Source organism: Opisthocomus hoazin, chromosome 1, assembly GCF_030867145.1.
Source record: "Opisthocomus hoazin isolate bOpiHoa1 chromosome 1, bOpiHoa1.hap1, whole genome shotgun sequence".
NCBI classification, from domain to species: Eukaryota; Metazoa; Chordata; class Aves; order Opisthocomiformes; family Opisthocomidae; genus Opisthocomus; species Opisthocomus hoazin.
Window position 1 is genome coordinate 14204253 of NC_134414.1, and position 14236 is coordinate 14218488.

The window sequence follows — 14236 nt, forward strand, 5'->3', positions numbered from 1 at the left end:
CATCACAGATGCGACGGCACTGTTGCCTTTCTCTGTTTCTGAAGCTGTCGCAAATAATTACTGAGCTGTCCACAAACACCTTGGTCCTTTTGCGAGTGAGTAATTTGCTTACGTGTCTGCATGGAAAGTAGTGAGTCCGCCCCATCATAAACCCCCCCAAAGTGTATTTTACAGCTTCCTGACAAGCCTGTGTGCTTCAAGGTCTAAGTAATATTATCCAGAGTTTATAGGGCATTGATTTAAACTGTGCTCATGTTGGAGTTTCCTATCCAGGGGCTATATGGTGGGTCGTGTGATTTGGTGCCAGTGACTTACTATCCAGCAATGTAGTGCACAAGTTGCCAGACAATAAGGACAGTCAGCATCTGAGCAGGAGAAAAAGCAAATGGCATACATGTAGGACCTTTCTCGTAGAATCTCATAGAATCATTAAGGTTGGAGAAGACCTCTAAGATCATCAAGCCCAACTGTCAACCCAACACCACCGTGCCTGCTAAACCACGCCCTGAAGTGCCACATCTACACATTTTTTGAATGCCTCCAGGGATGACGACTCCAACACTTCCCTGGGCAGCCTGTCAGCCGTCTCCCATTCTCTGGTATCTGGGAGTGACAACCAGACAGTAGATGTCATGGCTTCTGTTTTCTTTGCATCATCTAGGTAAGGGCAGAACCTGTTCCAAAAGGCAGGTTTTGGCTACTTGATCTCCATGAAAGAAGTTCTGTTTTCAGACAGAAAAACTGGATAGCAGCACCTCCACCACTTGAATTATCCAGAAAGGCAATATTGTAGAAATGTATCATTCTCTCTCTGTAATGTACAAGTTTCCCTTCCAGTTCCGCATATTGTATTAGCAGGCAGCATTGCTCACATTTTCTGGCAGACTAAAACTTCCTCTGAAAAAGATGATGGTCAACAGAGAGGTCTTCTGCAAATTCAGAGCTTTCCATCTACTGATTGTCAGTGGTTTTGGTCATGGTTCCCTAGGGAAGTTCCCACTAAACTCTTTTTTATGGAGCATTTAACCACTGTGTCCAGGGCTTTTTGCTTTACTGTGTCCATTTAGTTCCCTCGTATCCATGGTTGCTACTTCGTTTTTCATTGTTTTAAGCCTTGTTCTCATATTTCCTTTCTTATCATCCTTCCCCAAGTCGATTTTTCTAAACTTTAGGAACTTCCTAAACTTTAGACCAGTTTAGTTTTCAAGGCTGAAAGCTGGTGAGATCTGAGAAAAACTGACTGTAGGACAGAAGTTTCTCGCTTGGATAACCCTGCCCTTATAGAATAAGCCCTGACAACGTGGTTTTTCTGATGCTGAGCTCTCTCAACGAGCATCTCCTCTGATCCTTGGCTTTGATTCAGCTGCCTCTTCTCCATGCCAGGGCAAAGGGTGCATCAGGGATGCTATCGCCTTTGCTGTCGGTGGGAGGAGATGGGAGGACAGTTGGGAGGAATTAAATGTAGCACGGGCAAGCCAGGATGTGATGTGCAGCACGAGGACAAATGTTGCTGCCTGTGCGTGGTTAAGGGTCTTTACTTACTAAGGGAAGGAAAGAAACTGAGTGCTGCACAACAAGGGCGAAAGAAAATCATTCTGAGGCAGCAGGATGCTGCAGCCACTGAGCGAACTGCTAAGCAAGATTATTTAAATCCCTAGGAAACACTGCTGTGATATGCACATGGACGTAACACGGCTTTGATTCAGACTCCATACTTAATGAATGAGGTTAACCATTCGCCTAGCATCCTAGGAAGCATGACAACAGCTCCTTCTATTGATTTTATTTGAGTCTATTTACAGTATTGCTCAGCAATCTCATGATGAGTAAATTGAAACCTTTCTAATGAAACGCTTTACAGTAATTCTTTTTTTCCTGGCGTCATGTGCATGCCAATTCAGACTGAGGGGAGCCGTGGGGTGGGGGAGAAGCAGGCGGCTCTGAAGATCAGACCCGTTTTATTGCTGGAATGGCGCGCGCCGTTTTCATGTCAACATAATTCACTGCTGGAAAGCAGTCACGGAACTGATTTAACTTGCCTGCGTTCCTGCCTCGGCGAGGGGGCACATGCCCTGCGGGGATGTTTCAGCTGCCTGCCGTTAAAAAATCTGTTTGCTGTTTTTACTGCCTCAGCAGTGTATGTAAATAAAGGATTGTTATAAAGTCGTAATTCCAGCGCAATGGGCCCTGACTGTACATCGGTGGTTCTGCAGCCCAGCCCACAAGGAGAAGGCATGGGCATTTTTGTTTCTACCAGGCAAAGCCATTCTGCAAAAAGGCCACGTAATTAAATTTGGGAATTTCAACAGCATTTCAAATGCTAGTGGCAGAGCCACAAATTGTAATATATATTTAAGAATGGCCAGACGTTGTGTTCACTGATGTAGATGTTAGCATCTGACTTTCATTTAAAATAGAAAAAAAGGTAATAAATCTTCAATTTTTATCTCATGAAAGAAAACAGCACCTTTTTTCTTTTTTTGATGGGGGGAAGCATTCAAAAATGTACCATGCACAGGTCCTTTTCCCAATCCCAGAGCACTGAGTAGCATTAGGATCTCCTGACTGATATTTTCAATGATATTATCCTCCTATTAAAGTTTCTGGAGAGTAATGTTCTTTTTCCCAATCACAGAGTTCTTGGCATAATTATAGGATTTGTTTTAACAAAGAAATACTCTAATTTGAATTTTACAGAGCAGATTTCATATACTGTTAACAACCTTTTTGTTACAAAAACCCTACTGTGCTTTACAAGGATATTAAGAGAGAGAAAAAGAAAGCTCAGTTCTGTAGCTAACTTTAAAAGAAAACAGTCAAGCAAAGGTTACCCGACATTATAACATGAAAGAGTTGCTGGCTACGTACCAGAAATCAAAGGGGCCATGTCTAATTTACATGTGATTTGCATAAATTGGTCATCTAAAACACAGACCTAGGTAGTAGCATTCCTGTTGTGAGATCTTCCTGTCAACAGAAGTGCCTACCGTCCCGTTGACCATTACTACACAGCTGCCTCTGATGACCTTCCACTTCATCCTGCAGTTTCGGGAATAGCGGAATATTACGGCCCTGTTTTGGGAATCGCTAAAGCGATGCTCTGCGTGCGTGGGGATTGTGTCCACGCTGCTGCTGTTAGGGTTCGTATGGGCAAATTCACAGCATCTTCAAAGCACCTGGGTCGGGGACAGCACAGCGCATGGGCTGCACAGAGCTTGGGACTGATGGCGAAGGTATTGCCCTGAAAGGAGAGCTGGCACAGGGCTAGCTGGCCAGTGCTGGCTCTTTCTGTCTGACCTCTCTGCACACTGAACAGCAGGACAAGATGTGAATCTTAGCCCGCAGGAGAATGTACAGGTAGCTCAGATGCTCTGAGACATCACTAAGAGCACCAAAAAACCTCTCTGCTTTCAAAACGGGTTTCTGGGCCAGCAGAAAGCAACCATTACATAAAGCTCTGCTTGCACCCATGTGTTCCCATGGGTCCGAACCGAGTCCTGCGACAGCAGCGTCTGCCCAGCGTTGTCGGTGGTTAAAGAGAGGGTACTGCCCATTCAGGGACCCCATGCATACTTAGTAAGGGCTGGGAAGGGGGCACAAGCACTCACCAGGTCTGACAGCTCAGGAGACTCCTAGCAGAAAGCGACTTCTGCTGTATACAGCTTCAGGACAATTTTCTTGGAGACACTGGAAACCACAGCCCTGAAATACAGGCCACATTCTTCTAGGTTTTTCAGCCCCTATCCATAAATACAGGTCAATGAAGCTATTTTTGAAGGAAGTTGTTAGCATTTTGAAACCTGACAAACAGCATGACTTTCAGAAACAGCTTGGCTCTTTGGACTGAAATTTCCTAAGAAAATTCAACGAAGTGTTTAAAGTGTGGTTAAGCTATAAGCTGCTGAATATAAGGGCTTAAAATGGGAAATGTCACACAACCTTAATAACAGAGTGGCATTACCAGGTCTTCCAGTAGTAAATGTATGTTTATCTGCATGAATAACAACATGAGCAATCACAGCAATAGAAGGCTTTACTGTAATCAAATCCAAACGCTGCGCCAAGCTTTTCAACCACAGAGAGAAACCTCGTGCTTGTAAAGCCTTGCAATTATAAGTATAGCTACTTCCTTTTAATTTGATCAGTCCTATATACATCTGGCTTTGATGGAAGTAAATGGCTTATATGAGTAGGCAATTTTATTTGAACATGAAGCATGTGAGCAGAAATATCTGCTGAGTCAAGGACTGTGGTCAGAGTGTGAGGACCGCAAGTCATTGCTTTCTCCTCTCTCTCTTCCTTTTTCTTTTTAATAAATAGTTAAAAGCCAGTGAGAGTGGAAAATACAATTTGACACTTAGGTGGTGGTTTTAATAGATGTTTGAAAGCATGTTGGCAGCATTAACACATGGGGGTTTGTGAGGATTAGGTAGTTCATAAGAATGACATTAGGGGAAAATGGGTGTATTAATACCATAGTCATGAACTGACCTGCTCTTACTTATGTTCTGGATCTCAGCTTTTCACACACAAAAACAAACCAGCATGCTGTAGTGTGAACATATCAAATGCACATCAGTTAATTTCTAAAAGCTTTTTAATTTCTAAAAATCTTTTTTATAGCTATGCTTTTAGACATCTGGATTTAAATTCCCACTTTCAAAGCACATACTTGCCAATCCTTTCATAGAAAGTACCAGTTTAACAAAGACTGAGGTTCATTTCCATACCAAGTGGCAAGAGGCAGTCATCTGTTTGAAGGCAGATAAGTTATATCTGAAGTGGCAGGAATATGTATGGCTGAAGAACACACAGTTCTTGAAAGTGGCCTGGTATGTCCATAAACATACCAAAATACAAATGCTGGGAGAGGTCCTCTTCACATTCAGTTCTCATCGGTTAACTTGCCATAAAATGCCATGTAAGCGAGGCCAAGGGCAGGCCTGTTTCTGGACATTGAGTTTGTCAGGTCTAGCTGCACAGCAGGGAAAGAAACTACATAGGGAGATCAAATGCAAAAGCCAAAGCACATAACAAATAAAACCCAGCTTCTCTTGCATACGATAGATAGAAACAGGAGCATACACATGTTCAAAAAAAGAATTGGCAGCCATTCAGAGCATCCTTTTTAACAAAGCCAAGTAAACCTGAGGATAGACAGACTTTGAGGTGCTCAGGCTGGCAATGCTACCAATGGAGATGTTAGCTGCCTAAAGGCATCCCATCTGCTGATGGCACTGTGCCTGCCTTTTGCCACTGTCTCTGCTTATTAAGTGCCAAGCAAGCATAGGTATAGGCAGAGAGCAGCCTGTGTGGTGTCCTCACTTGCAGCATGTTGCTCTTGAGTAAGGTCTGGGCTGAAAAATCCCTTTTCCTCTGGACAGGGACATGCCAGCAAGACAGGAAAAGAAGGTGGGGGAGTCAAAGTGAGAAGACGAGATTCAGCTACATAGGAGGGGAAAAAAAAGCAACCAGAAAGCCCAAGACTATGTGTAGGCAGGAGAGGGCTATGTCTACATAATATTTTAGATCACGAAGGAGCTATGATGTGAATCTTCTGATCACCCTCTCTCACTGTGCTTCGGTTCCTGCTGTGGAAAGCTGAGATATCGGGGGGCAGGACCACGCTTCCCTCTGGACAGTGCTGAACTGGAAGACGTGTGTCAGGAGTGCAGCTAATGTGGTTCTAAGGCCCTGAAATGTGTGCACTGAGGGTGCTGGGTGCTCAGCACCAACTGTTTTCCTCCGCAGCCTCACTGCCGTTGCTCTGCAGATCTTGCGAATGCATATACATCCTAAAAGGGCAGTATCCTTGCTCACAGCTTGTTGTTGCTCTTAGGTCAGCTGTTGGTACAGGATATTGTGGCATATGCTGAGAGTGTTGTGGTCCTAGCCCAGCAGCACTGCAGACATGTTTACCAGAGCTTTCTATCTTTTTCCACTGGTTCCCTCTGAAGCAACAGTGGTGACGTTGCCTTGGAGGATGCAGATCAACATTTTCCAGCATCAGTGTGCAAAATGAAATATTCATATTTCCTGGAGGGAAATCAGATGGACTGTATGATCCTAAATGTTGATGAATTTCCAAGACTTCCAGTGCCTTCGCTGTGAACAGGAGCAAGCACTAGTTTGCTTGAAAGGGTTTTTTCATGCCCTGCTAAGAGGAGAGGGCACTTCGCCTTTTCTTCAGCTCTGTTGTCCTCAGACATGGGAAGTTTGCTTAATATTCATGTGCTAAATGGATAGGAAGAAGTGTATGATATTAACGATATTAAATTAAAAGTGTAATAAAAATTGTTTGTTAGACCTAAGATGCACCCCTGACCAAAAGGGTTTTCTTTACGCTTGCACTTTGTCCACAGCCGTGTGGCTACAATGTGTGGTGAGCAGGCAAAATCACAGCATCTGCTGAGAGCTTTGGAGAAGCATGAAAGGTCTGGCAGGTCTGCTGGCCGAGTCGATATGTGCTGTGTACTGAGCCATTGTATCAGCTCTTCACTTCCCTACCCCATAAATTTCAACATACGCTTTGCTGTGTTGGAGCCCTCTCGGGTGAATGCTCTGCAGCTCTGAGCACGTGGCAGAGGAAAGTTCTGTGCCTTTTGCCAGTGGCTCAGAGTTGGCAGGTGTATGACAGTGCTTCCAATGGGAGGAAAAGTCAGTGATAAATGCTGTGATTTAATACTGTCTTGTTTTATTGTCTTTTTTATTTCTGTTTGATCCCTAGACTTAGGATCAATGCTGAATACTTCAGTCTTCTAATAACTGACTGTGTTCTGCCATCATTAAATCAAACTGAGTCAAAAATATAGGCTTTCAGAAGCAGACTTTTCATTTTGGTCTTGTTCATACACTGCCCATTAGAGTTTTGACCCATCTGGAGCATTCAGCTTCGTCTCTGCTTAGTATAAAATGTTCATTGAAGCTAGTGCACCTTTAATATAAAAAACAGGCAATGATAATAGTTAATAAAACCATGTTCTTTTTATACTTAGTGATAAAATGATTATTTTTTTTACCAAATTGATATTTCATATTTTTTTTCTGCAATGAATAAATGTAACAGAATATGTTACAGACTGAGAACCCAGAACTTAATCAGCTGAAACAAACAAGACATGAAATGAAAGTGATTCAAAGGCTTTGTCTTACAAATGATTGGCAACTAGTAACTTAGGTATAGAAAGTTGGTGTTTAAAGCCACTTCAAAGTTATGTAGGTTTAAAATATCAGTTAGTTAATAGAACACATTTATACTGCTATTATTTAAGACAACAGATTTGTTTATGAATAAAATGGTTTATATTTGAATTTAACATTTTCATTTCAGTTAAACTCATCAAGATGATAAAAATATATAAAACATTACTGCAATTTTTTGAACTATAGATGTCACTGTTCAGTCATAAAATGAAGCACTGAAACAGCCTTATTTATTAATGCTGTGATTTCTAGCTACAGTATTTCTAGAACAGCTACGTTGCCAACTAAAAATAAATCTGCCATAGGGATGGCATCAAAATGCAATGCCTGCATAGTCGCAGTTTTGTAATTCTTCAGACCCAGATCTCTAAAGGTCCAGAAGGTTGTTGTGCAGAAAGTCCAGACTGTTGGAGTGAGATATATATAAAACAGTAAAAAATAGTACCATCTTGCTGATGCTGACCAAATATGCTTTCAAGGAATCTCCAGAGTTGAATAATTTTACTTCTTAACTTTGCAACCTTGAAAACAGCCGTGCTTCTATCTTCCTTCTAGGATCAGGACAATGAAACAGCATGATATTTGAGTATCTATTTCATTTATCTTCGATTAAATAGGATTGGAATCCTGACTGAATACGCCACCAAGTCTGATTCCGAGTTTGTTCTTTACAGCCTGTCCTCATAAAAGAATTCAATTAGAGTAGCTGAACAAGACGAATCAAACCGGATAGGACATAAAAGATGTGGGAGTCATAATGCAAAATTGGTTTTGCCTCATGCCTCTACTGGGCTTTTCCGTATTGTTTCCATGAAATTCTTTTCCTTGTAACTGTGATGGAAATTCCTGTCTTGTTCCCTAGAACAGTGGCTTTTAAAATAAGTTGGGTTTTTTTTTCAGAGGTATGGCTATAGAAAGTTTTTAAAAACATGTTTAAAAAGCTTACCACTGAGGGATGATATTTCAGCTACATCAGTTTGATCTCCTATAGTTTTGACACTGAAATGAGTTGCATTCAACCATTTCGGCTTTAACTCCAGCAGTATTAATGGCAGGAAGGTTCTTTGTTCAAGTTGGTTGATGAGCTATGTTCAGTAAGTACGTGAACCCATAACTGGTGCTTGAAGCTCACCTACACATCTGTGTGGGACACTTGGACTGTGTAAGTAGTTTTTTTAAAAATCAGTCAAAGTTTTTTAGAGATATCCAGGAAAATTTTGCTAGTTCAACAACTCTGGTCTAGGAGTCTTTCCATCCCAAGGACTGCCTTAGCCATCTCATGGCTTTCACAACCTACATGTTCCTTGCTCTTTTAGAGTGAAAAAGTGCTCAGATTTCAATATCCAGTTCACAACATAAAGAGATGCACTGCCTCACTGTATTTCTTTGTGACCTTAAAAAAAGTTTTTATTAATGGGATTGCGCCATATGAAATCACAAGTAGAGTGAAAAAAAAAGAGATTTGTCATTTGATACTTGGCAGAGTGAACTGATGGGTTTAAGAACTGGTTTTTGCTCTGATGTTGCTCCTCTGTTGGCAAGAAATATGGAAGTAGGACTTTGATCCCCTACGGGGTCGCTGTCCACTTGAGTGGAGTTATGTCTGATGTATTGCAGCCAGTGATTAATCAGTCTTTTAATAGCACACACTGCACATAATGAGCTGTGATTAGGACTGGCGTTGTCCAGGACAGCTGGTATTATGAAGTTTATAGTTCATACCCAGATGACACGCTTTATGAAAGTGGTATTCACATCCCTACTGTGTCATCTTTGTAAGAGGCAGATATGGAAAAGTTCTCAGCTCATGTATTTGTTCTTCAGTGAAGCCCCAACTGGAGTGTGGGCTTCCACTATCAGCAGTATGGTCTGTATTTTCAAAAATATTGGTAGATGTGTCCTTGATCTAGAATATTTCTTATGACCGAAGTTGTACGTGGATGACATTTATTCTTATTTCAATCATGACGACCAGGACGGTCTGGGCTGCAGCTGTTCCTTTGGTCCATGGCTGTAGACATGAGCTCCAATTGTCCAGACATCCCAGGTAAACAAACTCTCAACTGGCATTAGTGTGGACCTCACAGACATACCTGAATGAATATAAAAATCCGCTTGCCCCCACAGTACTGTATGTATTTTTGGAATAAAGTAACCAAATAGATCCCCTTGCTTCCAGACAGATACAGTGGTAGGCTTCTGATTTGTTTCTCTGTGTCCCTCACCTCCCAGGCTACCAGTGCAATTGCCTCTCCCAGTTTACGGGAAGGAATTGTGAGTCAGAGATCACAGCCTGCTTCCCAAATCCCTGCCGGAACGGAGGCTCGTGCGATCCCATCGGCAACGCTTTCATCTGCAACTGCAAAAACGGCCTAACAGGAGTGACGTAAGTGACCCGCTCCAGGCGGGCAAAGGGAGCTTTTAAATTCAGTGATGGTGGGCTTTTTGGTCAGGCATTTTTTACCCAAAAGCTATGATTCACCTAGCAAAAGATAACCCCAAACTTAGTGCTTATTTCAAGTCTAAGCTAATGACAGCTGAGAAATCCATGAGGCTTGCGTGTTCAGAAATGCTTTTCTGAGCATGGCCTCCTGAATTACTATTTCAGGATGTTATCTCCAGTTTTCACTGATATGCACACCTAAGTGTTAGAGGATTGTTGAACAATCCCATAAAGCCTGTGGAAGGTGCTGTGTAATCTTCTTTTTGAAAATGGATCAAGTCATCTTAGCCCTGACATAAAAGCATAATTTATTGCATTCATTTTTTTTAAATCCTAGCCTTGATCATATACTTGGTGTAGAAGCAGAAAGTCCCCTGTCCTGCCCATCAACATGCTTTTTCTCATCTGGTTTGTCTAATGTTTGTACTTTTTGTTCTGCCTTTTCTTTTTATCACCTCTGCTTCTTTCCAATTCTCCTCTCTCTGTAAGGTCCCTGTTCTTTTTTTTTCCCCATTTCTCTAATGTTTGTTCATTTTATCTCCAACCCTAAATAATTTTACACAGTCAGTATATCCTCCTCTTCTCTTAAATAACTACTCTGATTTTTTTACTATTTTTTTCTCAACTACTTTCTAATTGAATCCTCCTAATATTTTGTATTGAATCCCATGAGATGGTCCAAAAACAATACAAAGAGGCTGAGATTCTCTATTACACTCAATGAGCCTCATTACGGTTGGGGAGCCTCTTCCTATCAGATGCTTTAGACTCTTATTTCCTTCTTGATGTTTCCATTGTATTGTATTAAAAAGCTATGGAATAGCTGTAGAAAAAAATCAAAGCCATTAAATAATATGATAATAATAAGATCATTTGCCAAGCACCAGCAAGATGTTAATTGCAATGGTACCACTTTGACAAGATAAGTTATCAAGTACAAGTTGGGCTGTTTGCAGGTGTTCTCCAAACTCCAAACTCTCCTTTTCTTCTTTTAAGGTGTGAAGAAGACATCAATGAGTGCGAAAGAGAAGAATGTGAAAATGGTGGCTCCTGTGTCAACATATTTGGTTCATTTCTGTGTAACTGCACCCCTGGCTATGTGGGGCAATACTGTGGTCTTCGCCCCGTGGTGGTTCCCAATATACAAGCTGGGCATTCATATGTCGGCAAGGAGGAGCTGATTGGAATAGCTGTGGTCCTGTTTGTCATATTTCTGTTGATTGTCCTCTTTATCATTTTTCGGAAGAAAGTTTTCAGGAAGAACTATTCCCGCAACAACATCACGCTTGTACAAGATCCAGCTACTGCTGCCCTGCTCAACAAGAGCAATGGCATCCAGTTCAAGAACATCAGGAACAGCGGAGACAGCAGAAACATCTACCAAGAGGTTGGGCCTCCACAGGTCCCGGTGAGGCCGATGGCCTATACCCCATGCTTCCAGAGTGACTCGAGGAATAACCTGGACAAGATAGTGGATGGGCTTAGTGTGGAGCACCAGGAGATGACAACATTTCATCCCGAGTCCCCTCGAATATTGACAGCCAGGAGGGGGGTGGTGGTGTGCAGCGTAGCTCCAAACTTGCCCGCTGTGTCTCCCTGTCGCTCCGACTGTGACTCCATCAGGAAGAGCACGTGGGATGCTGGGATAGAAAGTAAGTACCGCCGCTTGCTGCTCTCACTCTTTCCTGACATAGGTAAGGGTTGCCTTCAGGGTTCAGCAGGTACAGTGGCATGGGTACTCTTAACACTCCAAGCTCATACACTTAAAATTGTTACATTTCTCCAAGAAGTGATTCGGTTTAATTTTGAAAGGAAATAATTAGCAGTAGGCATACAAGAGCTCTACTGCTGTGTGCTATGACTAAAAGCATTTATTTCACTTGTTCAGAAAGCACATATGAATAAGTGCTCTGAGTGTTAGTTCAAGTGATACAATGCAATCATTTTTCTATTGGAAAAAAATAATTTAGGGCAGAATTCTTAAATATAAACTCTGCTAGGTTTGGAAAGTTTGTCTCCTGAGGGAATTCCAAACATTTAAACGTGAAAGAAGCAATCCTGTTTTGCAGCAGGGACAAACGAACTCAGATTCTATACTTCCAGTGCCTATGAACTGAAACAGAAAATCATGCGCTACTTAGAGGATCATCTTTTCAGTCCACTGCATTCCAGTCCGCATTCAGTATCAGAGTGATCACAAAATTTCTGATCCCTACAATTACCCTATTTGTGCTCTGATGCTTTCCCACCTGATAACACTGTGCCCCCTCCATTCCTGAAGAAGTTGCTGGAGATATCACAGATTTCACATATTCTGTCATAGCAGGAAATACCAGTTTTCTGGGACAGAGTTATAACCCTACGTTGTCTATCCTTACAAGTCAGCACATGTCGTACGGACTGGGAGATGTTTGCTTTAGCATACGAAGAACTTGTATGATCTTTTCTCTTTTTAGTAGTTAGTTTTTTGTAATGTATCTCCAAACCCATTGCAACACAGCTTCAATCAAAACTATCAAATAGAACTACATGATGAAGAAACTTTCATAGTCCTGTAGTTTTAGACAATAGGAATAGAGGAATAGAGAGAGGAATCTCGCACTGCCTCATACCTGTGCCCTGACCTGCACATTTTCATCTAAGGCAACACATTGGCTGAGGTCTTCTAGTGAACAGGCATTAGTTTTCATTTCTGTGGGCTGTATTTCACAGTCGTGTTGTGGTTGACCTTTTCAACCATTAAAAATAATTTTGCTGATTGAAAGCATCAGCATGCCAGCCCCCATACATGCTCTGTTCTGTATTCTCCTGGGTGTATCTGCCGCAGACACTGCTGGTATCCGTATGAATTTCTGCACAGCATGAGGCCATGCCATGGAGACGGACCTCAGCTGTCAAGGAGTGGGAAGCAGTGCAGCTTCGTTACTGCAGCACTCGCTCCATCTACTCCATGCCCTGCTTCTCAGCAGGAGCAAATCAGCCCATACTGTATGGAGGTGCCCCATGCTGGGTAGAAATATCTACAGCTACCGGGTGGAGAGCTGTACTTACGTGTTTGCAGTGCCTGAGCTTGTTCATTGGTAGTTAGCTCAGGTATCTATTGCAGTGCTTACTAAGGAGAATAATTTTTTGTGCTGCTTATTATCACTCATATAATGTGCAGTTGAATGTGTTTATTCCTGTGTGTTTAATTACATGAGAATTTATACCATAGGCTACAGTTACATTTCTAAGCTGTAGAAGAATTGTCAAGACTGAATGTCCCTGATGAAAAGCAATGTACATTGAAGCATAATCTATTATATGTCAGTGACGAAGCCATTAAAATCTGATCCAAGGGCCACTGGTATGAATAAAAAGATGCACAGTAACTTTATTGAGCATTGAATGAGCCTTTAATGAGGCTCTCAAATTTGGAAATGAACAGTAAAGATGAATGTAACTGTAATCTCTTGTATAAGATGTTTATACCACAATTTAAAAGTCATTTTCTTTGCTGCTGAGACTACATGGCATCTAAAAAGGCAATACTGGATACAGATGTTTCCTCCTTGATTACAGTGGTGTCAGCCACTTGAAAGGGCCTTCAGAAGTCTAGGTATCTTCATCAGCTGCCTTCTTGGCTAATAGGTCATTTCCTCTATCTGAAGGAAATAATTTTATTCTGACAAAAATAATAGAAGGCTACTTGTTTGCAGGATTTAAATGGCTCTGTGGTATAAATAGGCAAATGTGCATACCTAGAGAGTACCATTTTGCTTTGTTTTTGCTGTCAATAAAGGTAAAGGGGTTGATGACGCTGAAGAAGTGACCTGTTTTGCAGGAAGTAATAAAGGCAGCAACTCCGAAGTACAGTCCCTCAGCTCCTTCCAGTCCGATTCTGGTGATGATAATGGTAAGAAATGATTTTATCTTTATTATGCTGGGGACAAAGCTATTTAACTCTCTTTGTAATATTATTAAAAACATTTTGGTGACATCTAGAAACCCTTTAATGATGCTAGAAGTCAGAAAGTCTTGGGTTCAAACCCTCACTTTGTGTCCATTTTTTAAATTATAGGAACGTAATTAAAACCGTGGATGCTTGGAGCTGTTGTATCAATACCAAGCTTTACAGTGAATTAGAGGTATGATACAGCAGAATCACATTGCCAAGATATAAGCTGCATGTGAAGCTGTAGAGTTCCTATCATTTTCCCTCTGGGAAGAGGATGGCTTTCATGTTTCATCAGTCAAATCAAAGAGAATTTTAAAAAGTACCGTTTGCCAGGTCTCATTCATGGTCCCAACAAAACTCTGCTGGTGCTCAGCAGCAGCAATGAGTGGATGAGCCAGTTCCTGGTGGCTTGGCTTGTCCCTGGCAATCACAGCTCAGCAAACAATAGAGCACCATTAAATCCTTGCTCGGTGCATGTTCGTTGCCTGCTCTCGTGTCCTACATCATTATCTCAGTGGGTGACATGGGCAGAGCCATACACAGCCTGAAAGAGGCCTACAAAGTCAGAGCAAACCTTTGTTCTACAGCCCATGTATGTCGAGTGGTGGGTTTGAGAAAAGGCAAGATGTTTCTGCCAGGAGGGATGATGGATG

The 14236-nt window shown here is 41.8% G+C and overlaps 1 protein-coding gene across 8 annotated transcripts in view; it reads left to right on the top strand.

Moving 5' to 3' along the window:
- The window catches only part of FAT3 (FAT atypical cadherin 3), a 439942-nt gene that overhangs the window by 412758 nt on the left and 12948 nt on the right, over positions 1-14236 (top strand). For 7 of the 8 annotated variants that reach the window (XM_075417267.1, XM_075417266.1, XM_075417271.1 and 4 more), the window contains 3 exons: positions 9436-9589; positions 10643-11298; positions 13428-13541. In XM_075417267.1, the coding sequence (XP_075273382.1) occupies positions 9436-9589; positions 10643-11298; positions 13428-13541 (924 nt within the window). The remainder of the gene's footprint in view (positions 1-9435; positions 9590-10642; positions 11299-13427; positions 13542-14236) is intronic. The other variant, XM_075417269.1, reaches the window with a different exon arrangement.